At 42.4% G+C, this 23319-nt stretch overlaps 1 protein-coding gene across 1 annotated transcript in view; it reads right to left on the minus strand.

Moving 5' to 3' along the window:
- Nucleotides 1–23319, minus strand: part of MMRN1 (multimerin 1) — a 152354-nt gene that overhangs the window by 18175 nt on the left and 110860 nt on the right. The window contains exon 7 of the mRNA XM_029597725.1: nt 12428–12574. Coding sequence (XP_029453585.1) covers nt 12428–12574 — 147 coding nt within the window. The remainder of the gene's footprint in view (nt 1–12427; nt 12575–23319) is intronic.

Below are 23319 nucleotides of genomic sequence, written 5' to 3' on the forward strand. Positions count from 1 at the left end.
TTATCTTGCGGACAGTCAAATGTGACATGCCCTTCTTCTGCACAGTTACTACAAACTTGTATTTCATAGTCTCTTGCGAGGTGGCCACTAACACCACATTTCCTGCACACCTTGGGTTGACCAATATAAAATGCTGATCCTTGAAGTGTCCCAAACTGGACTCTGTTTGGTATATGATACCAATCTTCAACTGTTGTGTCATATCTTAGTAGAACATCAAACTTCCGGGAACAGTTTTGACACCATCTTCATCCTTCACGTCATATCCTTGCACCGCAAGGCAAAATTGTGACAACCATGTAAATATATCTTCAAATCTTACCACTTCATTGTACATAATCATGGTTACAACTCGCCTCTCTTGTCTGGTCAATGGAGTCAAGTGAAGTTCTTCAAAGGCACTGTATCCTTAAATTCTTCGATACATAGAAGACAGGTCTCAAATGTCTGGAATGTTGAAAATACTTTAAATTTTTTTCTACCTTGCACAGCAAAAATATAGTCCAAATGCCATCTTCAGCACTCCTTACACAATCTTTTGAGTAAACATCAATACTCAATCTGGAAATCTCCACAGGCTTCAAAACAAATAACATTTCTGTTTATCCCTCTGGCGTGGCTACCATATTCAGGAATCACCAACACCAGGCTTACCTGGGATTAGGCTAAAGCCAGCATTCCTCCCTCTAGGAGTCACATAATCACAGCCAAAAGCCCAAGAAGCTTGTAATCCTATACCTATCACAAATATCACAAATGGAAAAGGAGCCTTTCATATTTCTGCAACTGGAAACAGTATGAGGGCTGTGGAAGATAAAGCCTAGACAGCTCATGGTGTCCTCTAGAATAATCTGCTAAGGCTGTTGGAAGAAGAATGCAAACGAGTCTTCAAGTTTTTTGGTGCTAAAGAAGTGTGGGGGCTGTGAAAGCTGAAACCCAGAGGCTCACTGTGTCTCTTTCTGATGGGGCTGCTAGGAAAAGCATGCAACTTAACCTTTCCGTTTTCTGCTGCTGGATTCAGTGTGGGAGCTGTAGAAGCTGATCATAGACATCTTGCTATATTCTCTAGAGTCCTTTGCTGGGAAAAGTATGCAAATGAGCTATTAGATATTCATAGCTGGAAACACTGCAGGGGGCTGTGGAAGATGAAGCCTAGACACAGTTTTCTGCAAAAGCTGAAACTTAGCACACATCCCTCTGCAGAATGCTATTGGTAAAAATATGAAATAAGCCCTTATAACTTTCTAAAGCTAGAACCAGGGTAGGGGCTGTTGAGGGAAAACTAATATGCAAATAAGTGTAACCTCATTCCCTGATGCAGATTGCACTCCAATGGGGCCATGAAAGAATTTATAAGTTCTTTGGGGCAGGAAATCTCGCTAGCTCAACAACCTTCCATTCTTCCAAAGAAGAAGGTTGTTTCGACTGGAGGAAGAAACAGTCCTCTCAGGTCCTAGTGTGGGGTGACTAATTCTCTTCTCCTGACTTTCCTGGGTAAGGGAATAATTAATAGGGATGTGAATCGTTTTTTGATCTCTAATAATTAACACTCCTTGTATATGCTGGAAGTACCAACATAGTCAATGGAGTCACTTTGTTAGTGTCCAAACAAATCTTTACTGTTGAAAATGTATGAAAATGGCAGAACACTGATTCCCAGCACCACTGTGCACTGTGTATGTTCTGTTACAGGACTCTCCTCAATCTGTGCAGGAATATTGGCTGCCAGAGCCAGGGGAACTTCTACCCTCCAGGGATTTGGAAAAATAGAGTCCCCCAGGTGGTGCAAGATGCCCTTTGGCTGGGCAAAATACCACTTCCAACTGGCAAAAATATTATGTTACATTCTCTGCACAGAGAGATAACCTCTGTCTCTCCCCTGTTTTAGAAACATCATGTGGCTTTCTACTCACAGATCATTGGTTTCAATATTTCTTTGTTTCTGATGCAGTCCTTGTTCTTTTCTGTTGTGATCCCTGATGGGAGGGATCACTTGAAGCAGGACTCTCTGAACTCCAGACAGGAAGGACATGAAGTCAGAACTTTTTTCTGGATCTTGAAAACCAAATCTTTCAAAAACTGAAGATAATACTGGTGAGTATACTTATAGCAGATCACTGGCTACCATACCTGAAAACTTTTGACTTCCGGTCACCCTGAGATTACCATGGATTAGCGGGGAGGGCAACTGTACAGTAGGACTGGATACTCACAAATTTGCTCTCATAATCACTCTTACATGTTCACACTTACTTTCACTGCTCATTCTCTCACATTCTCACGTCCATTTACACCTTTACTTCTGCCATTCTCCCACCAACACACACACACTCACTCACTCACATCTCTCCCTCTTCCATACACACATGCCCACTCACTTTCATACCCATGCTCACTTGCACTCAACTCTCTCCTACTCACCTACATACATTCTCAGATCTCTTCTTCCTACACAAATACACACTCACTCACTCTCACAGACATGCTCATTCATACTCACCCCCCCCCCTTTCAAAACACACTAACTTGGTCTCTTGGAGCAGCAGCAGCCTCTTCCTTCTCCTCCTGTGCTGCGGAAGTGGACCCTGCCTGTTTCTTACTCCTCGTTTGATGCATGGGCAGGAAATCACAATGTCGATTGGCAAAGGCAAACAGGATGGGGCAGGCAAGTGGCTGGATACACGAAAAAGGGTGTGCAGGAGCAGGTGGTGTCACAAGTAAGTGAAGTTAAGAGTTGAAAAGGTCTGGAGATGGTAGAAATCACTGTTGAGTTCCTCCTTTTTCAGCCAATGATGTTTTTCAGCTAATGATGTTTTCAGCAAGACAAATGATGTTCCTTTCTTCTTTCCGGGTCCAAGCAGATTGGTTTTGCTGCAGCACCCGGAGATTTCTGGTTTTGGCCCGGAGACTCGGTAATTCTTTTAGAATTCCCGAGTCTCCGGGCCAAATCCGGAGAGTTCCCAGGTATCCTGGCACCCCCTCTCTAACCTGCCCAGGCCCAAACCCAGAGCCAGGGTTCACTGTTCCCTGGGCCCAGGAGTAAGGCTCCTACCACTTAAAAGGTAAAATTCCAAAAAATGTACCCAAAGGGGAAAATTTAGACCAGTGAGTGGACTGGTCAGGAAAATACCCTGCCAACCCTGGTCAGGACCACCAAACAAGGGTTGCTTGGCTCCTCTAACTGGGCCTGCAAAAATAACAAAAGATAAACTCACGTCTACTTCTTAACACTTGTGCAAACCAAAAAGACTGTCTCCCAAATTGTAGCAAGAGAGCTGCTAAACAAGCTCCCCAGGGGCACAGCCATTCCAGACCCCACAGAAGGAGAAGCTGTATCTGAATGGATCCTCCCCCACTGTTGTGATGATGTTCATCTAACCTTTTTCTTTTTTTTTTACGATTACTGTAAACCGTTCTGATGACAAAACCGAATGACGGTATACAAAACACATTAAATAAATGAATAAATAAATAAAAATAAAATAAACCATCCTACACTAACCTGCTAACACTGAGAACCTAGGGCTTACTGATACCATGACCGTGGGTCCGCTACATGAGACTTTCAGTTTATTGCTATTAGGAACACTATGAGAGCTGTAGAAACTGATGTTGCTATATCATCTAGAGTCCTCTGCTAGAAAGAGTATACAAATGAGCCATTAAATATTTATAGTAGGAAGTATTGTGGGGGGACTGCTGAAGATAAAGCATAGACAGCTTGCAGTGTCTTCTGGCATACTCTGCTAAGGCGACCCGAAAAAACATACAAATGAGCTTGCAAATCCTTTGTTACTAGATAGCATGCTGAGACTATAACAGCTGTAATCTAGATAGTTCTTAATATCCTCAGAAGTCCTATAATGTCAAAACAATGCAAAGAAACCTTCCAGATTTCTACAACTGAAAACAGTGTGGGGGCTGTGGAAGATAAAGCCTAGAGAGCTCATGGTGTCTTCTAGAGTCATCTGCTGGAGCTGCTGGGAGAAGTGTGCAAATGCACTTCAGGTTCTCTGATGCTAAAAGGAGTGAGGGGGCTGTGAAAGCTGAAACCTAGAAGGCTCACTGTGTTCACTTCCTGATGGGGGGGGGGTATGCAAATTAGCCTTTCAGTTTACTGCTACTGGGAACAGTGTGAGAGCTTTAGAAGTTGATCCTAGACTTATCAGTAGTCCTCTGCTGTGGAAGATGAAGCCTAGACAGATCACAGTGAAGTCCCCTTCTGGGAACAATATGCAAACTAAACTTCAGGTCGACTGGTATTAGAAAGAGTACAGGGTCTGCAAAAGCTGAAACTTAGAGAGCTCACAATGGAGAACTCTGTTGGGAAAAATATACTAACGAGCCATCTAGTTTTCTGAACCTGGAAACAGTGCAGAGCCAGAGACTATTGAAGGTAGTTTATAGCGTTTACTGGAGTACTCTGCTTAGACTGCTTGGAAAAGTATGTAAAACAGCTTTTAGGTTCTCTGCTACCAATTGGCTGCTAGGGGATACATCCAAATGAGTTTTCAGGTTCTCAGGTGCTGAAACCTAAAAGGTTCACTGTGTTCGTTTTCTGATGAGGGCTGCTGGGAAAAGTATGCACATGAGACTTTCAGTTTACTGCTGTTAGGAACAGTGTGACAGCTGTAGAAGTTGATCTTGCTATGAAATTTGGAGTCCTCTGCAGGGAAAATTATGCAAATGAGCCATTAAATATTTACAGCTGGAAACACTGTGGGGAGCTGGTGAAGATGAAGCATAGCAATTTGGGGAAAATTGTACAAACTAAACATCAGGTTATTTGGTGTTAGAAAGAGTACAGGTCTACAGAAGCTGAAACTTAGGTGTTTCAGAGCGCCCTCTGGAGAACTCTGCTGGGGAAAATATGCAAATGAGCCTTCCACAGAAGCTCCATTATATGCAAATTTACCTCATGCATATTCATTAGGGATATCCTGAAAACTCAACTGGTTGTGGGATCCCTAGGAAAGGTTTAGGAAGCCCTATCCTATAGTCTCATCTCATATAATTCTGGTGAAGACTCTGTACTATTGGTAGTCTTTCTTTGGCCAACCTTCATCCAGTCTACATCCTTTTCAAACAGGCCAATTAAAAAAAAACTCGCAGGAGAGCCGGTGCTCCGTGTTGAGCGCCCGCTCTCCTGATGTGCACCCAGGCACCTCTCCTGGGCGTGTGATTCAGTATTTAAATTAGGGCTGGTGCTAATAAGGAGGCGCTAGGAACACTAGCGCATCCCTAGCACCTCCTTATTAGTGGAAGCGGCAGCTGTCAGCTTAATTTTACTGGCATTGGTTTTCGAACCCGCTGACAGCCATGGGTTCGGAAAACGGACGCCAGCAAAATTGAGCGTCCGTTTTCGAACCTGCCGACCAGCGGGCAGATTTTTTTTTTAAGAAGTTTCAGTTTTTTTTTAATTTTGGGGGCCTCCAACTTAATATCGCTATGATATTAAGTCGGAGGGTGTACAGAAAAGCAGTTTTTTCTGCTTTTTTGTACACTTACCCAGTGTCGCACATTTTACTTTCTGTATTTCGGGTGACTAACAAATAGGCTCATCAACATGTATTTGTATGTGATGAGCACTATTAGTTTTTGGGGGTTGGTCGCATTTTCCACGCGCTATAAGGGGTAATAATAGTGTGTCTAAAATGTGCGGCCAAATGGGGACTAAACGGTGCGCTCGACCGAGCACACCATTCTGTATCTGCCTGAAAGGTAGGACTTCCAGAACTGGATACAATATTCCAGGTGAGGTTTCACCAATGACCTACACAAAGACATTATTGCATTCTTTTTCTGCTAATTAAGCCTCTGCATCATCTCTCTGGCTCTGGCCAGCACCTTATCACACTGATTCATTATCTTGTAATGTTTTTGGTCTATTGTAAACCACTTCGAATTTAATTTGTTTAAGGAAGGTGATAATCTAAGGTTTCTTTCTTGCTTGGTGTAAATCACAGCCTTTATTACACTGCTTGCTGAAATGTCTGCACCCCAACTTTATTATTCCACTTTTGCTTTATATTGACTCTTAACTACCAAATACTGAACCAAATCTTAAGCTTTCTTAAATCAATTCTTCCTCTCTTTACTCCCTCAGGAATGTCAATTCTGTTGAAAAGCTTAGTATCATCTATAAAAAGGCAAATCTTTCCTTCTAACCCTTCTACAATATTGTTCACAAACATATTCAACAAAAACCAGCCACAGGCCAAGCCATAAGGCACTAATCCACTATTCACCCTTTTTCTCTCAGACGGGTGGATTTTAAATGTCCTGTAGCGCGAGTAGCGGATTTTGTAACATGCTCGTGTCAACTTGTAAGTTATAAAATTGATGTGTCCATATGTGTATGCTGGCAACCATGCCCACATAAACATCCATGCGCATGTCTGAAAATCTAGCTTTTCATGAGCTTCTTATGCAGCACAGTATCAGAAGTTTTGTTGAAATCCAAGAATACTGCATCTTGTGCTTGCCTATCCCTTGTCTAATTCTTTGATTACCCAATTAAGGAAATTGAACAGATTTGTCTAACGCTGTCTCCCTTTGATAAAACAATGCTTCCTTTGGTTTTGCTTCCCATTGGATTCAAGATATCTAATTATTCTTTAGTAGAATCTCCACAGAATTTGTCCATCACTGAGGTGAGGCTAATTGACCTATAATTTCCTAAAAGAGGAAGACAGCAAAGCCGACTTTTACAAAGTGGTAGCATGATTGTGTTAAGCTTCCAGCGGGAAGAGGTAAAGTAGAGTATAACAGTGGGAAGGCAGCAGGTTGCTTAGCATGGTGGAAGGATTGCTTAGCTACTCTTCCCAGCAAGAAAGGATAAGCACTGGCCTCTTGCACGCAGTCAAGCTTGTACAATTGTCAGCTGGCAGATCTCCTTAGCACAAAGTGGCAGTAACGGCAAGGATGGATCATGACTAAAACTAGTAGAGTAATGTAGATTAGAACTGGAATAGTATAAGCAGGTTCAACTGATCAGCCTTATTGCGTGACATTGTCTTTATCTGCAATCTTCTTCTAATGTTACTGTTTTAACAATGCTACTAGGCTTGAGATTTCTCAGCCTGTCCCTTAAAAATGTCTCTGATTGAAACCTCTCCTGTCCCTATAGAGCATGGAGAGTGCTTGTGTTATACTGTGGTGCTAGCAAAACTGAAGAGTTGTCAAGGTCAATCAAAATGCTAAGGCTGGCTCTGTGTTAAATATATTTCAAACTTGTGCTGTTTCAACTATTTTTCTATGTAACTTACTCCTAAATTATGGTATGAAAGAAAAACATATATCACAAAAGGAAAAAGTTGATTCAAAAATATCGTGTCACCTATTACTTGGGGGAATCATTATAATATAAAAAACTCATCTTCTAAATTCAATAATCAATTAATGAGAACAACTTATTAAAATGTATCACAAAAATTGAATAGCAAATGTACAATGAAATTAAAGTTAATACATATATTGTCATCTGACACAAACATCTGAGAACTAACTCTATTATAAAAATCATTCACACACATGCATTCTTACTTACAAACACAGCTACACAGTACAATTTGAGAATTACACCATACTGTGAAAACATATGAATATTGAACAAACAGCAAAAAGCTCAGAGTTGAACTTCTATTTGAGAAGAAAGAACAATTGTATCACGTCAATTAAATATAACAAAATGTTTCATTAGAAAATAATTTGATTAAACATCAAAAAATAAACAATGTAACAAATTGTAAAATGTTTAAAAATTATTACCTATTTTGCAATGTTACAAAAACTCAATGCTGTTTACATGTAAAGTGTCCCCTGAGTTCAAAGGTTACTGGAAGTACAGGATGGTGAAAAACCGTAATATTCATAGTATGAGAGCATATTATGCAGTCTCCATAGGGAAACTGGCCGGTAGAATGCATCTTGTGGGACTAAAATGTGGTCAAGTCTGAAAAAATAAGATTGTTTCTTAAAGATTTCCTCTCATATTATGAATATTACAGTTTTTCACCATCCTGTACTTCCAGTAACCTATGTACTCAGGGGTCACTTTACATGTAAAACAGCTCAGGAGATATATGCCATTGTCTGTCCATGCAAATTAATATACATTGGGCAAACACTGTGGGCACCCGTATTAAAGAACATCTAAGCTGCATACGTACCAATAAAGAACAAGCTCCTTTTGTAGAACATTGGACCACTAAGCAACATTGCGAGTCTGACTTAAAATTCTTTGTGATTCGACAAATAGTCAGTACTCTAATACAGGTCAAGTAGAGATTTATTTTCCAATGGAATACTCTTTCCCCTTTTGGATTCAATCATGAGATAGAATGGCTATCAATAAATTGAACTTTCATCGATGATTTTCCTCCTGTAGTTCTCTCCTTCTGGTCACTTAATATCATTATTCATTTTATATAGTACAGAGTATTTTTATGCTCTTTGATATAGTGCACTGCTATAGAGTGGAGTGCTTAGTACACGGTCATTTTTTGTACATTGTTTTTGGATCTGGTTTTTCAATTTTTATTAATTTACAGCAGTCATCTGTTTTTTTCAATTTGTTGGTATTTATTTTATTGGTTTTAATTATAACGGCAGTCAATTTCCTGTTTTGCCACATTTGTTATTTATCTTTTATTATTTTTTCTATGGTCTTTGGTTTTGTTTTTCTATTATTCAAGCAGTTACTCTTAAACTTCAGTATTTGGTTAGTATGACACAGTGTTCTTTGTGGTTCCGATTGGCTGTCGGGTGTATAATGTTGCGATCCCGGGTCGCCCCCGGGACCGGCACTTACCCGCGGCACGACCCCGACGCGATCCCGACGTCCCCGGGCCTACACAGCCCTCCCACGCCACGCTTCTGCTCCGGAGGAGCAGCCGGCGTCCTCCCGCGGCTGGCGCCACCCCCTAGGCGCACGCGCGTGCAGGCTCTTCAGCCTTAAAGGGGCCAGCGCGGGAAAACCTTGACTTTGCCCCGGATGACATCAGACGCTGCAGGGCTACTTAAGCCCTGCAGCTGCAGCATATCCCTGCCTTGCAACGAGGTTCCCAGGTGTTCCTGTCTTCAGTTGCTGCGTTCCTGTATCGTCTTGGTCTCCGCTTGGCTTTTGACTTCGGACTGGCTCGTAGTACTCCTCTGGCTCCTGATCCCGGACTGGCTTACGGTGACTCTCTGGCTTTTGACCTCGGACTGGCTTACGGTGATCCCTTGGCTCCTGACTCTGGACTGGCAAGCGACGATTCTCTGGTACATGACTCTGGACTGGTGAGCGACGACCCTCTGGCACTCGACCTTGGACTCCGTCTGACTCGGCCCCCGCGGGCCCTCCTAAGTCCCAGCGGCCGGGTTCCTACGGGCTCCTCCTGGGGGGACTCCGGCTTCCAGGGTGAATCTCCTAAGTCCCAGCGGCCAGACTCCTACGAGCTCCTCTCGGGGGAGGATCGGCTTCCAGGGCGAAGATCTTCACACCACTGCGCCAGTTCCACCGTCCCTTCATCCTCGCCAAAGCCCTTGGTCGCATAGGGCTCATCGTGGTACCTTCCGCCAGCCATCCTCGGGCTTGCATCTGCCGCCTCCCGGTCGGAACCACCGCTGCGAACCCTGACTGCAGCTCTTCCATCGGTTCCAATCGGCCCAAGGGTCCACGTAGCCAACATATAAATTCAGCCTTGTCTCAACGCGCAGCCGTGGCATTTTTTAGAAGCACCATGTTCTGGCAGAATTGGTGAGTACCAGTCTCGACATTTCCCCTGGAGCATTCTTTTATATTTGTTTAATAAATTTTCTTGAAAGTATTTGTAAAATTTAATTATTTTCTTTTTTGTTTAGCCATTAGATCTTCTAAGTACTTTGAAATTCTAAATGTTTCATACTATGTTGTAATCAGACACAACATTTAAAACTGCATTGACGTTTTGTACAACACCGCGTTACATCCTCTATTCTAAACAATCCATAAACTAGAGGTAAAATTTGATACCCATATTTTATTATTTTACAGTTCGTACATAATGTGAATCAGTACATTAATCATGAACTTTATATTTCAGATAGTTAGGTAGAGATCGTGTTCACTCGCAAATATTTTTTTAATATGTTATGACCATAAAAGACACACAAGACAATAGGTAACATTTTTATATTTGATTTATTTATTTTTCATTATTTTTTTGCAGTTAATCATTAGTGTATATCTATATTCCATTTATAGAAGTCAGATGTGCTGGGAAATTCTTCCCTCAGTTTTGCCTTAATTTGATATTGCTTGACAATTGTACCATAATCCAAGCCTGGTTGATAAATATCCCCTGAGGAAGCCCATGTGGTGAAACAAAGAGAATTCTATCTTTGTTGGGATGTCATACATCAGTTTGTAACAGTGGGCAGTAATTCATCAGCTCAAAACACTGAGACGTGGGATGCAATTTATCAGCTGCAAACATGAAGATATGATTTACCGACTTAGGACATCTATTTTCAATCTGTACATCTGATATTAAATTTTTGTGATACATTTTAAAAAATTTGTTTTCATTAATTGATTATTGAATTTAGAAGATGTTTTTTTTTTATATTGTAATGATTCCCTCAAGAACATAAGAACATAAGAAAATGCCATACTGGGTCAGACCAAGGGTCCATCAAGCCCAGCATCCTGTTTCCAACAGTGGCCAATCCAGGCCATAAGAACCTGGCAAGTACCCAAAAACTAAGTCTATTCCATGTAACCATTGCTAATGGCAGTGGCTATTCTCTAAGTGAACCTAATAGCAGGTAATGGACTTCTCCTCCAAGAACTTATCCAATCCTTTTTTAAACACAGCTATACTACCTGCACGAACCACATTCTCTGGCAACAAATTCCAGAGTTTAATTGTGCGTTGAGTAAAAAAGAACTTTCTCCGATTAGTTTTAAATGTGCCCCATGCTAACTTCATGGAGTGTCCCCTAGTCCTTCTACTATCTGAAAGAGTAAATAACCGATTCACATCTACCCGTTCTAGACCTCTCATGATTTTAAACACCTCTATCATATCCCCCCTCAGTCGTCTCTTCTCCAAGCTGAAAAGTCCTAATCTCTTTAGTCTTTCCTCATAGGGGAGTTGTTCCATTCCCCTTATCATTTTGGTAGCCCTTCTCTGTACCTTCTCCATCGCAATTATATCTTTTTTGAGATGCGGCGACCAGAATTGTACACAGTATTCAAGGTGCGGTCTCACCATGGAGCGATACAGAGGCATTATGACATTTTCCGTTTTATTCATCATTCCTTTTCTAATAATTCCCAACATTCTGTTTGCTTTTTGACTGCCGCAGCACACTGAACCGACGATTTCAATGTGTTATCCACTATGACACCTAGATCTCTTTCTTGGGTTGTAGCACCTAATATGGAACCCAACATCGTGTAATTATAGCATGGGTTATTTTTCCCTATATGCATCACCTTGCACTTTTCCACATTAAATTTCATCTGCCATTTGGATGCCCAATTTTCCAGTCTCACAAGGTCTTCCTGCAATTTATCACAATCTGCTTGTGATTTAACTACTCTGCACAATTTTGTGTCATCTGCAAATTTGATTATCTCACTCGTCGTATTTCTTTCCAGATCATTTATAAATATATTGAACAGTAAGGGTCCCAATACAGATCCCTGAGGCACTCCACTGTCCACTCCCTTCCACTGAGAAAATTGCCCATTTAATCCTACTCTCTGTTTCCTGTCTTTTAGCCAGTTTGCAATCCACGAAAGGACATCGCCACCTATCCCATGACTTTTTACTTTTCCTAGAAGCCTCTCATGAGGAACTTTGTCAAACGCCTTCTGAAAATCCAAGTATACTATATCTACCGGTTCACCTTTATCCACATGTTTATTAACTCCTTCAAAAAAGTGAAGCAGATTTGTGAGGCAAGACTTGCCCTGGGTAAAGCCATGCTGACTTTGTTCCATTAAACCATGTCTTTCTATATGTTCTGTGATTTTGATGTTTAGAACACTTTCCACTATTTTTCCTGGCACTGAAGTCAGGCTAACCGGTCTGTAGTTTCCCGGATCGCCCCTGGAGCCCTTTTTAAATATTGGGGTTACATTTGCTATCCTCCAGTCTTCAGGTACAATGGATGATTTTAATGATAAGTTACAAATTTTTACTAATAGGTCTGAAATTTCATTTTTTAGTTCCTTCAGAACTCTGGGGTGTATACCATCCGGTCCAGGTGATTTACTACTCTTCAGTTTGTCAATCAGGCCTACCACATCTTCTAGGTTCACCGTGATTTGATTCAGTCCATCTGAATCATTACCCATGAAAACCTTCTCCATTACGGGTACCTCCCCAACATCCTCTTCAGTAAACACCGAAGCAAAGAAATATGATAGATGATAGATGAAAGAAAAACTTACCTGGTGCCAGACTATTTTCATCTTCCATCTTGACACTACAATTGGCTCCACCAAATGGATGTCGACAAGCACACACAAAACTCTTTCTGTCATTGATGCATGTTCCACCATTGTTGCATGGGGAACTACTGCAGCCCAAATATTCATCTGTGTTGAAATAAAGGTAGACAAAACATTTAATTGACAGGCATATTATTTAGATAACATAGTAACATAGTAATGATGGCAGAAAAAGACCAAAATGGTCCATCTAGTCTGCCTAGCAAGCTTCCCAAGGTAGTAACAGCTGCTCCGTGCAGGTTACCCCCATGTTTCTCTTAAGGGTAGTAACTGCTGTTCCGTGCAGGTTCCCCATATGTTTCTCTTAAGGGTAGTAACTGCCGCTCCATGCAGGTTACCCCCATGTTTCTCTTAAGGGTAGTAACCGTGCCAGTTAAGCTTTTTTATTTATTCCCATCCTCTAGCCTTTTAGGGATCCACAGTATTTATCCCATGCCCCTTTGAAATCCTTTACAGTTTTAGTCTTCCCCACTTCCTCCGGAAGGGCATTCCAGGCATCCACCACCCTTCTCAGTGTATAAATATTTCCTGACATTGGTTCTAAGTCTTCCTCCCTGGAGTTTCAAATCATGACCCCCAGTTCTACTAAATTGTTTCCAATGGAAAAGGTTTGTTGACGACCATGGACAATTAAAACCTTTCAAGTATCTGAAGGTCTGTATCATATCACCCCTGCTCCTCCTCTCTTCCAGGGTATACATATTCAGGTTCTTCAACCTCTCCTCATAAGTCATTCAATGGAGACCATCCATCATTTTGGTCACCCTTCTCTGGACTGCCTCCATCCTGTCTCTTCTCCTTTGAGATACAGTCTCCAGAACTGAACACAGTTCTCCTTTGAGATACGGTCTCCAGACCTGAACATAGTCATGTGGACTTCAGGTTGTATAATTTTATTTGAAGGGGTTGGGGGGAGGGACAGCAGTATCTTCCTGCTCCTTTGGGCTTCCAGCTCATCAGAACCAGAGCTGAAATCTTGTTCCATGAGCCTTTATTCAAAACTACCCCAGTTTTGTATCTCCTCTCAATGCACCTAGCCCAGTCCTTGACAGGCACCATACACTTGGCCTCCTTCTTGAACCCTGCAATCAAGTACCCTAAATCAGGATTCTAGGTGCCGAGCCGAGCAGCCTGTCTCCGTTCCCTCCGAGGCCGCTCCGAAATCGGAGCGGCCTCGGAGGGAACTCTCTTTCGCCCTCCCCTCACCTTCCCCTCCCTTCCTCTACCTAACCCACCCCCCCGGCCCTATCTAAACCCCCCCTTACCTTTGTCCATAGATTTACGCCTGCGAGAAGCAGATGTAAATCTACGGGCGCCAGCGGACTGCTGGCGCGCCGTGCTCCGACCCGGGGGCTGGTCCGAAGGCCTGGACCATGCCCCCGGGCCGGTGCCATGCCCCCGGTCCCGCCCCCAAAATGCCACGACCCGCCCCCGAAACGCCGCGTCATCGGGTCCCGCCCCCACGACACGCCCCCGACACGCCCCCTTCCGAAAACCCCGGGACCTACGCGCGTCCCGGGGTTCTGCGCGCGCTGGCGGCCTATGGAAAATAGGCGCGCCGGCACGCAAGGCCCTGCTCGCATAAATCCGGGCAGATTTACGCGAGCAGGGCTTTGAAAATCCGCCCATTAGTGTATTCACTGCAGGAAAGGTAGTCAAGGGAAGCAAGTGGGGCATCTGACTAATGCTGGTATGGAACATCATCTAGAGAAGCAGCATATACTGTCATTGGGATCAGGGGAAGGGGGCAGTACTAACCTGGGGATCCCTTCTGCCACTCCAAGTAAAAGCCAGAGGAAAGGGGTTGAAAAATGGGAAAACCTTTCCCCAAGTTGATCCAACAGCTCCTTCCAGCAGTAAGGTGTCAGGCCAGCTGTCCCCATTCATGCAATCAAAGTGGTAACCCCACAAAATGGGGTGATGTTCCATAACACTATCCCAGGGAAAGAAACAGGCATCTAAAATAGTAATTAGGAGCATCAGGGAAATGATTGCCCTTGATGACCAGTCTCTGCAGGTAGTGAAGAATGTGGACTTTAAGCATCTGCTGCATGTGTTAGCTCCCAATTGCAAAGTGCTTTAAACTCTGATAGTCTGCTGTAATATCAAATGCACAGCAGTGAGAAATAATGACTTTAATGAATCAACTTCAGCATTTATTGAGCCCCTAAAGATGATGCTGAAACATGGCCATTGTTGGGCACATGGAGTTGTGCTGAATAGTTCATTAAGATTTGGTTTGTACTATGATGTTGGACACTGCTCTTTTAAAAAGGACATTACATTATGTAGCTACTGATACTGTAATTTATGAACTCAGGGCAAGAAGATAAGATCATAAGAGCATAAGAATTGCCATACTGGGTCAGAGAGAGGATCCATCAACACCATATTGGCCAATCCAGGTGGCCAATCTAACAGTGGCCAATTCAGGTCACAAGTACCTGACAAGATCCCAAACAGTAAAAGATGACTACTATCGCACAATGATATGATGGTATGATAAGACCTATTGGATAGTATGTGTCTTGGGTTTATTTTGTTGGTTTTATATATGTAAGCTTATTTGTATTTTTATTTTATGAATGGATTTCATATAAGCTGCTTAGGACCTAGGATAGTGCAACAAAAATGGTTTTGAATAAAATAATCAGGAACAGCAACCTGTCAGCTACTATTTCTTCACCATCTTAATATGCCAAAGCCAAGTTGCTCGCAAGGAACCAGATAAAGCAGCTGGCAAGAGAGACCATCACCCCATCCCAACGTAGGAAACCCCAGCACAAATTTCTGTGACTCGCTATCTCGCAGAGCCCAGCAAAGGACATGGATACAGATATACTGGTATATTGGAGACATAAGTCAGCAGTCTGGCCAGATCTGTCTTGGCTGAGAACTATCCTGCCTACCAACCAGCATGCCCACGAATGTGTTTTCTCAATGACAGGGGACATCGTGAGCCTTCATCACTCAAGGCTGGTGCCAGAGTTGATAGAAAAGCTTGTCTTTTTGAAAATCAATCTGACTTTGCTTGGGTTTCTGGAATGTTTATGTAAGTGGCAAAATGACTGAAAGCACATTGAAGGTCTTGTTGCTGTTCTGCCTACCTGCCATGTCCCAGGACTTCAACATTAGACATCTTGCTGCTACCATTCTGCCTAACTGCTATTCCCCTGATATACCATTTTAGGGGCCTTGCTGCCACATGCCTATCTGTCATGTCCCAGATGTACCACTTTGGGATCTTGCTGCTACCACTCTATCTACCTGCCATGCCCTTTATGCACCACCTTAGGGGTCTTGATACTGCTCTGAATACCTGTTTTATATACCACGTTAGGGCTCTTGCTGCTACTGCTCTGCCTATCTGCCATGCCTCAGATGTACCACTTTGGGAGTCATGCTGTTGATATGCATACCTGCCATGCCAATTATGTATCAACATTGGAGTTCTGGTGTCTCTGTGTTGTTTGCTGTTTGGATTTCAACCTAGTTCACCAATCCTGTTTGTTTGTTTTTTGGTTGGTTATACTGGGATGATTTGTTATCAGAAAATTGTTGTAAAGGTTTCAGTAGATAGAACTAATGCAACACTGGATAATCAGCAAAGGAAAGAAACTGTGTTCAACTACAGAATACAGGAAAAACTTTCTTAAATATAGCAAACTTCACAAATCACCAGGATAGCCCCACCAAAGAGATACCATTTACATGTTTTGAGAGTGACAAAAGTTTAGTTGGAAAGCAAATTTCACAAGAAAACCAAAATTCCACCCAGCAGCAGGAACAATTTCAAGTAAGGAATGTAATAAAAGCTTATGTCACAAAAGTGATACCAATGACAGATCATTCTCTTGTACTAAATCTAACAAGTGGTAAGTGTTTCAACAGGAAAACATATTAGAGATGTGAATCGTGTGCCAGATCGTCTTAACGATCAGATTCGGCTGGGGGGGGGGGGGAAATCTGATCGTTAAGATATGTGAATTGGAATCGTTTCCGATTCCAATTCACATCGCTAATTTTTTTTTGCACCGCTAAAAAAAAAACCCACCCGACCCTTTAAATTGACCCCACTCTCCCGACCCCCCCAAAACCTTTTAAAATTTACCTGGTGGTCCAGGGGGGCCTCGGGGGGCCTCGGGGAGAGATCCAGGGGGGCCTCGGGGAGAGGAGAGATCCAGGGGGGCCTCAGGGAGAGATTTCCCGTTCCCAGGCATCACCTGTTCTAAAAAAAAATGGCGCCGATGTCCCTTTGCCCTTACCATGTGACAGGGTATCCGTGCCATTGGCCGGTCCCTGTCACATGGTAGGAGCACTGGATGGCCGGCACCATCTTTAAAGATGGCGCCGGCCATCTTTACTCATTAGCCCCTATTATACTATACTGAGGCAGCCACTGGAATGTGGCGAAACTTGGCCTGAGTCGGGCATTTTTAATGAACACATCTCCACCCAATAAAGATTTGGCAAAGATTTCCTTGGGCATCTATTTCTTTGTTGTTTCCTCATGGCTTTGTTAGATCGCCTGCCTTGCTGTTTTTTGTGCTTCCCTCATGGACTTTAATGGTAAACAAATTAATTAATTAAACAAACCAATGCTTTTTTTTGTTTGAAACTAATGAACCAAATGGAGGTGCCCTATGAAACAAATGAATGAACCAAAAGAAACGTTTTTCTTATGCACACCCCTAGACATTAGCTACTACAGAACATATCAGAGAAACTGCACCAAGAAGGTATAGGCCCTTAACAACAGCAAGAACTAAGAGCAAGAACCCAAAATGCCTTCCCAAATTTCAGTCTCCATACTAGGGATGTGAATCATTTTTCTGAAGATTGAAAATATCGGACGATATTTCCAAACTCGTCAAATATCGGGGGGTTCCCAAAAGCGATATCCATTGCTCCTACCATGTGACAGGGGCCAGCCAATGGCACAGATAGCCCCTTCACATGGTAAGGGCAAAGGGCCATTGGCGCCATTTTGTTTACTGGCAGCCAACGGCCCAAGAGCGGGAGATCGCTCCCGGGACCCCACTGGACCAACAGGTAGTTTAAAAAAATTGGTGGGGGGGGGGGGGGTCAGGAGGGTGGTGGATTTGAAATAATTAAATTTAAAGAGTCGGGGTGGGTTTGCTTTTTTTCGGCATGAGACAGCTGAAAAAAAAATGCTAAGAACTGTGGTTTTTCCCCAAACCAGATTCCGAAAATGAGTCGATACCGATTCACATCCTTACTCCATACCACTTCATTTTCTTAATCTATGAAACACTTCTTTGCCCCAGTTTAGAATTGAATGGGGAAAGCCCTAGAACTCATGAATACTTTAAATACTTTGTATTACAGTCAGAAAACAAACTGCCAATTCCTTTGCAATCTACAGTGCATGAGGAACTGCTGACAAACAAGACCAGCATGTTTCTAAACATAACCCTCCCCCTAGTCCCATCTATACAATCACTTTTTCTTTGCATCTTGATCTACTCTCATCAGATTGTATTATTAGACTTTATGTAGGTATTGTTGACATCATTACCACATTGTAATAAGTGAAATTTTCCTGTTTCAACTACAAATTGCATCCTGATGCTCAGGATACAGGAAGTAAAAGAACAGTAGAAGCCCTCCATACCAAACAGGAAGCAGGTGGACAAGCAACATGCCAGAGAACTCTTACGTTCCTGTGGCAGAGCCAGAGAAGAAAAACAATTGTTATACTTTCTTGTGTCAAGTATGATCTGTTGATTTCTATAGACTTCATAGTTACACATGTGTAAATAAATCCATGAATTTTAAAGTGGGATAGTTGATATTGTTCAGGATGGTTGACAGAGTATAATGCAATTAATAATGTTTCTGAGCTTGAAATGAATGTTATAGTACAACCTATGGCCCTAGCATATTCCATCCTGAGAGTCTTCTTTGTAATTTTTATATTGAATTACAGTACTGTATGAGCCTGATTTTCAAAAGCATTTACACACGTAAAACTGGGTTTTACATGCATAAATGTACTTTACTCATGTAAGTGGGCTTTTGAAAATTGCTACAATAGTATGTTACATTTACTCCTGAAATTCCTTTTAAAATTACCTTATAATTATATTTGATGAAGAAGACAAAACCACCCTATTTTGACAGTGGTGAGTCTCTGGGAATAGGAACTAGGGGTGACATTTACATCCCATCAATGTTTGCAGCACTTCAAAAGGATCCGTTCCCTGACCAATAATATAACTCTGTAGGAAATGCAATATACATTTCTTATGCGCTTTTATTTTTCTCAAAAAACAGCTTTTGTGGTGAAGATTTGTACTATGGATAAATGTGTTAAATGTACACTTGCAATTGGAACAATGGGACACCAATTTTGGGACTGTCCCAAGGTAAGCACTTTTGGCAGAAAGTGATTGACTACAAAACCTATTTAACTGGTATGTCTTACTCTTTGACGTTAAAGTACTTCTCTTTGATAATTTGCAGGATATTGAATTTGATGATACATACATTAAGTTGTGGGTACGTAAAGCTCTTCTTCAAGCGAAGAAAACCATATTACATTGCTGGCTTGCTGAAGATCTCCCCAACAGTGGATGAATCAATTACATCAGATGTGTGTTTATGAGCAATACGTGGACAAATAGACATCTTCAGAAAGAAAAAAAGAATTTCATTTCTGCATATCTGGGATCTTTATTTGCAATCCTGGTCACACAGACCAAGAAGTATGATCCTAAACAGTTTCTCATAACTGATGTGAATGATGGACTTAGTTTGACTATCATGTGGTTGTTTCCTTGCAAAGAACTGGTTATAAAGGCATTGGGAGGGTGGGTGGGGAGGCTATAGGGGAAGTTGTCTCTGTGGAATTAAGTGTTCTATTAGAGTTAAGCAGGGCACTCGAAGAGTTCATCAGTTGCTCAGCATTTTGTGATATTGTTTCTGCTGTATAATGATATCAAAAGAGTTGAAAATATTAGCTAAAGGGTTTATATTGTAAACATCCCGATACCAGTGTGACCAATAGTCAGTTTTGGTCACCAATAGAGATGTGAATCGGAACCGGAATCGGTTCGGATTCCAGTTCTGATTCACATGTGGTTTTTTTTCAATCGGGCCCGATCGCGGTTTTGTTTATCGGCTGCGCCGCAGCCGATAAACAAAAAACCCGCCCCGACCCTTTAAAACTAACCCCTTTGCTTGCCCCACCCTCCCAACCCCATCTTTAAAGATGGCGCCGGCCATCCAGTGCTCCCTCCATGTGACAGGGGCCAGCCAATGGCACGGATACCCTGTCACATGGTAAGGGCAAAGGCCATCGGCGCCATTTTTATTAGTGGCAGCCGACGGCCCGAGAGTGGGAGATCACTCCCGGGACCCCCACTGGACCACCAGGTACCTGTAAAATGTTTTTTTGGGGGTCGGGAGGGTGGGGGAAGCAAAGGGGTTAGTTTTAAAGGGTCAGGGTGGGTTTAGGTTATTTTTGTGTGCTGTTTTTCCCACCCTCCCCCAAAACGATAAGAGAACCCCCAGGATCAATTTCGTGGGGTTTTCCTATCGTTTTGGGGGGAGTCCCCGATTTCTGACGATTTTGAAAATATCGTCCGAAGCCAATTCACATCCCTAGTCACCAATGTGCCCTGAATGAGCCCTGTTTGTTACTTAGAGCAGTGTAGGTCTGTAAGGGGGAGGATGCCATTCAAATGCAACCCCTCGCTTTGAGGGATATAGGATGGATGCCCCCTGAGAAGATTTTTAAGCAGGGGGAATCTGGGAGGGGGATGGGCCTTTATGGGTTTTGTGAAGTTAGGAGGTAGTTCAAGAGCTTAGCCTTTGTGTTTTTTTCAAGCCCAGTCAAGGAAAGCAGGTTAACCCAGGCTGTGGAAGCTAACCAGAATCAGGAGAGTTTCCGTCCAGCCTACTCACTAGTTAGTTGGGATATCCCTCTGGGTATATTTGCAGGGGTTTTTACATTTTCTTGGTAGGAGGCCTGGTGAGACCATATGTACCACCTGGCCTCAGGAATTGGGGGAACCCTGTTCTTGCAGCTGCCCAGGTTAGGGAAGACCTGACCCTCTATACCTCAGTGACGACGGAGGAGGTGGTGACCAATGCCAGGACCCTCTGTTGTTAAAACAAATTTTTTCCCTTGAAAAACAATTTAAGATTCAGGAGGAAGTGTTTGGCTGCCCCTTCCTACTTGAAGGGAACATCAGAGACTGCTGTTCCATCTGGATTCCTCCCATAAGGGATCCAAGCACCAAGAGAACAATGACCTATGAGTAATAAATAAACTGAGAACACTGAGTACACCACACAAGAGTCTTCACCCTGGGAAAGAGAGAGAATTTGCCACTCTCTGTGCCAAGCCTGTTTTGTATATTTGTATCCAGAATTGGAGGGGAATCCCTGCCACATTATCAAAAGTAGGTACCATTTCCACCCAGTCCCTCATTCTGGGTCCCTATGAGGGACACTTCTGCACAGATTGAGAGAAAAAACTGTAAGTGCACAGATTAATTGTGGAGCTGAGACTGAATAAACTGAGCCCATTTTTCACTGCTTATCTGCAAGTAAACTTTATTTTTGGATACCACCTTGAAGTCTGGAGTGTTTTGGTTTTTTTTTTTTTTTTTGCATAATGCTCCTCTCCAGGGGCACACAACCATTCCAGAGACACCCTTAGCATTCAGGGCCTTGGAAGATAACTTCACCCCCATTCAATAAAGGATCCACACCCTAGGGGAAAAAGATGATGTCTACTGCTAGCTAGGGTTCCTGCTCCAAAGAGACTATAAATAAGTTTATTGCCTCACCCATCCAGGACAGACACATCAGGGTGAAGTCACACCAGATTTGCGGTTGCATTATGCTAGTTGTTCGTGCTGCACTATCATGCACTCATTCTGGATTTATGATTTTTGAGATGTACCAGCTATCTGGACCCCATATTATATTTGTGGTTTCAATGTAATTTACCCCTGCTGCAGGCACTATTGCTGAAACAGATGAGAGGGGGAACCATTTTATACTCAATTTTTAGTGGAAAGCAGAATTTGGTGTGAGAGGCAATGGTGGTGGGGCCTCTTGGCAACAGTGATCATTGTGTTATCAAATTGCACTTAATGATGGGAGGGAGGACAGGAAAGATAGCTTTCAGACAGTTGTTTGTGCTTCCATATGAAAATCTACTCTTGTTTTTAATAACAAATGCATATATCTAGTTTGTAAAATACATGTAAATGTACCCTGCAACATGTGTGTACATGTAAAAAGTGCATGAATACATAATGCACTTACCTGGACAAGTTCTGATTTATTTTGCCGAGTTTGCCCCTACATACCCAGATAAATCTTAAATACTGCTATTTATCTGGATAAGTAGTTCTATGTGAGAGGTATCCATCTATCTCACTATAAGTGAGATAAGTAAGATAGACAGATAAGTCTCACATACAACTACTTATCCAGATAAGTAAGATAAACAGATGTCTCAAATAAAGTTACTTATCTACATAAGAAGCACTATTTGAAACTTATCTGACTAAATAGCAGCTTAAATCATAACCTGTATGGATAAATGCCACTTTTAAGCTATTTAAGATCACTTTCTCCAGATATAGGGCAGGTGTAAATATACACGAATAAGTGGCCAAATTTAAATGTGTAAATTGCTTTTAAAATAGCAATTTACTTGTATAAATGTTAGCCCTGTCCAGGGATGCCCCTGGTTCACCCCTTTTTTACATGTGCAAATTTACTTGTGAACACATAAAATAAATGCATGTATATGCTATTTCACGAGTGTGTATGCTGATTTTTATGCTTGCAACCTTTGAAAATTCAACTTTAAGTAAATCTACAACTGAAGCCTTAAACTTTCCAAAGGGAGTCTTTTCTAAAATGAGGAAAATAGAATAAAATCTGAAAGATGCAACTACAAGGAAGCTTATATCAGGCATGATCATTTTTTAAAAATACCATCTTGAAGATCCAAGAAGGCGATTGAGTATTAGCACCGTGAGCGTGGTGCTCTTTCCTTGCGATTATTCTTGAAAGTTTCCTTGCTAAGATGCACCATTCAGCTAGAAAAAGTGTGCCCTCAAGAAAGACTTCCCTGGGGCTCCCCCTGAGACGCCAAGATTCGGCCCAATGGACGCCCATGTTCTTCGAGGAGCAGCTACATCGGGAGAGGAGACGCGAGAGCAGGGAACAGAGAGAGAGGACCTGAGTTCCCTGCCAGACTCCGAGACCACGCTGTCCCCGATGCAGAGGGAGGTGCCAAGGAATCCAGTGTTGCTGCGAGACCCGGATGGGGACCCGGAAGCCCTGCAGGCTGAAAGTGCTAGTGGGGAGAGCCGGTCAGGGAGACTACCCTCGGGAGAAAGCGGTATGGAAGAACTGCCCGGACGGCATGAAGCACTCCTTGGCAGTCCAGACAGAGGCGAAAAAAAGCTGAGTTTATTGGGAAGCACATCCATGCCTCAGCAGATAAGTTGAAGGATTTCCTTTTACTGTCCACAAAGGACGGGACAAATAACTTTAGAATCATTATGGGAATCTATGGTCGAGCTTGGTAACTTAATGATAAAACAGACTGAGCCACTTATATTTAAAACTGATAACTCAAATTAAATCATTGGAAAATTCGGTGAAAGCAATTCATAGTCAAGAGACTGAGAGGAAAATTTCATATGATTCTTTGAAAAGTAAGCAAGAACTTATGGTTAAAGATAATTTGGCTTTGCTAAATAAAATTGAAAATATGGAGAACTTGTTAAAAAATAAGAATCTTCGAATAATTAATTTCCCTAAGGTCTCTCAAATAA

Source organism: Rhinatrema bivittatum, chromosome 1 (genome assembly GCF_901001135.1).
Source record: "Rhinatrema bivittatum chromosome 1, aRhiBiv1.1, whole genome shotgun sequence".
In the NCBI taxonomy this organism is placed as follows: Eukaryota; Metazoa; Chordata; class Amphibia; order Gymnophiona; family Rhinatrematidae; genus Rhinatrema; species Rhinatrema bivittatum.